This window comes from Belonocnema kinseyi, chromosome 7, assembly GCF_010883055.1.
Source record: "Belonocnema kinseyi isolate 2016_QV_RU_SX_M_011 chromosome 7, B_treatae_v1, whole genome shotgun sequence".
Classification (NCBI taxonomy): domain Eukaryota; kingdom Metazoa; phylum Arthropoda; class Insecta; order Hymenoptera; family Cynipidae; genus Belonocnema; species Belonocnema kinseyi.
Genome location: NC_046663.1, coordinates 80,056,064 through 80,058,659, shown reverse-complemented (window position 1 = coordinate 80,058,659; position 2,596 = coordinate 80,056,064). Strand labels below are relative to the sequence as shown.

Genomic DNA, 2,596 nt, shown 5'->3' with positions numbered 1-2,596 from the left:
GAGGTCGGATTCGGATTCAGCGCAGCAAAAACCTTCGGGTATACTAGGTCTGGTCTCTGGTTCCGGACCTTTGTCAAATTTTGTCGGCCTGTGTAATTTTTGTAGTTAGGAGAATTCTTTTTTCTTACAATCGAATTTTCTACTTTTTCTGGAAAAGAATGACAGATAAGAAACAATTTTAAAATAAAAGTTTTCATCGATAAAATAGTTCTCTGAAAAATTTCTCGTGTTCCTTTGTGATTTTTTTCATAATTTACGCGCAAAATTACATTTTTAGAAGAAAATAAAATCTCCCGGCCTCAAAAATGGTTTAGCGTGCATGATACTGATAAGATGGCTCTCTTCTATTAGTAAAAACTTTTTAAAAATGTTTAGGAGAATAAAAAAGGTGCGGTTTCCAAGAAAATATTTTCAAATTTTGAAAACATAAAAAAAATATTTTGTGGAAAACCCCGCCTTTTTTATTCTTCCAAATATTTTTGAACAGTTTTTACTGATAGAAGAAGGGCATCTCATCAGCATAATGCGGGCTAAACCATTTTTGATAACGAGAGATTTTTTTGTTTCTAAAAATGTAATTTATGCATTTTTCTTGTAAACTATGAAAGATATCGCAAAAGAACAGGAGACATTATTTAGACGTGCAAAGTTTTATTTTAACACTGTTTCTTATCTGTCATTGTGTCTAAGACAAAGTAAAAAATATTTTTGTAAGAAAAGAGAATCCTCTGGCTATAACAGTTGTTTAGCAAGCATGAAACTTACAAGATATCGGAATTACCAAGGTAAAAGATCAACAAACAAAAAATTGGCAGAAAATTTAAAGATGGTAAAGGTTTCAAGAAAAAAAATCGAGTTTAAAAAAAAACAAAGCACAACATTCAAATACGCGTATCTTTTTAGATTTTTTTTTGCAAATCGGAAAAATATATATCACCTAATTTCCTCTAAAGAAAAAAAAAACATATTTTGTCTCAGAGAGATTCTGTGATTTCAAATGTAGAACCCTGTCTGATTTGAAATGGATTCGATCCTGGGCGAACCTAGGAAATTCATGGTTTTCTGAATCCGGACTCCTCTAGCATCCCTGGATTTCAAATCATTCAATATTTCAATTGATTTTACTTTTACAGAGGTTTCTGCGAAATATGCTCGAAACAGTTGATCGAATGTCCAATGTGCAGAGCTACGATTGAGGAAGTTGCTATAGATAACACCTGACACCAATCAGTTAGGATAGCATTTCTTAATTTGCGCTACTTTTCTTACGATATCCCTTTCATCAAAGACATCTAAAGTTAATCATTGATCTAACAGATAATCGTATTAGTTATACAAAAAATACCTCCTTATTGTTTCATGCATTTCATATCTTTTGAAGATTCAGTATTTCAGCGAATAGCAGTAATTAAAAGGGAACAGTGAAACGATGAAGATCAATGTATAATTATATAGAAAAAAAATAACAAGGAACGGTTTAAAAACAAACGTGCCTAAATTTGATTTTGAGATTGAAGTTTGACGAATTGCTGATACATATTCTGCTTTGAATTTATTATATAAAATATTATTATCAAGTACAATATATTTTTTTTAATTCATAATGTGTACAAAGAATTATTAGTTCTTTTATAATAATTTTAAAAAAATGTATATTTAATATTCCATACAAAATGCACCAGGATCATTTTAAATTTTAATTGCAACATTTTCTTGTGGATTATTGAACACTTCATTTCAAAGGGAAATGATAGAGCGGTAATAATAATTATTCAATAATGAAATGGTTTCAGATTATCCTTATGAACTGATTTATTTTGTAATCAAATTAATAACTACGAGAGGTAAAGTTAACATGAAATGTTTTAATAGATATCGCAACATTCATGTGTTCTTTCTCTAATCTTACAGTATGTTACTGTTCTTTAAGTAAACTGGATTTACCTAGAGATTCAACTTTCCTCTTTTCCAATATAAGAAAATCTTGAATCGCGAATACAAGGCGATTCCAGTATGAATTCATTCTTGCTGCGGGTATCTCGGATCTTTCCAATTTACCTAGTAGTTACGCCAACTCTAAACACCTGTAAAATACTGATGTCGTAGTGTACAAATGATAAGTGAAAATAACACGAATATACGTATATTATATTCTTGAACGGAATATAAAAGGAAATCTAATGTTTTATCATATGTGTATTTTTCAAATCGACCTCTCCCTACTATATTACTTCATTTTTAAGATATTTCCATTTTAGGGACCGATCCAAAATTGCCTCACGCCCTGATGAAGATTTTTCTCATCCCGTCCCTTCTTCTTCACAGATCATCAGACAAACTCTAAACCCTTAAAGTTTTTCCCCAACTTATTTGATAAACACCTAAACGAAAAATTTACTTCGTGATCATCTTATTGCTGTCTGACTGAAAGTTTTATTTTCGGAAAATCAGAAAACCCACAAAAATGTCAATTTATGTGTTCCGTTACAATGAGCAACTTTTCAACTTGCGCTGGTGTTATATTCCAAGTTAAAACTTCATGGCTCATAGAAACAATGTAACTTTTTTTTAAACACTAAGAAGCTATTGATTAATC

General features: G+C 30.5%; 1 protein-coding gene across 2 annotated transcripts in view; it reads left to right on the top strand.

Moving 5' to 3' along the window:
• LOC117177037 (RING finger and SPRY domain-containing protein 1-like) overlaps positions 1-2,188 on the top strand; it is an 18,619-nt gene extending 16,431 nt beyond the window's left edge. For both annotated transcript variants that reach the window (XM_033367500.1, XM_033367501.1), the window contains exon 11: positions 1,134-2,188. In XM_033367500.1, coding sequence (XP_033223391.1) covers positions 1,134-1,221 — 88 coding nt within the window. In that variant the 3' untranslated portion in view covers positions 1,222-2,188. The remainder of the gene's footprint in view (positions 1-1,133) is intronic.
• Positions 2,189-2,596: the final 408 nt, after the last annotated feature.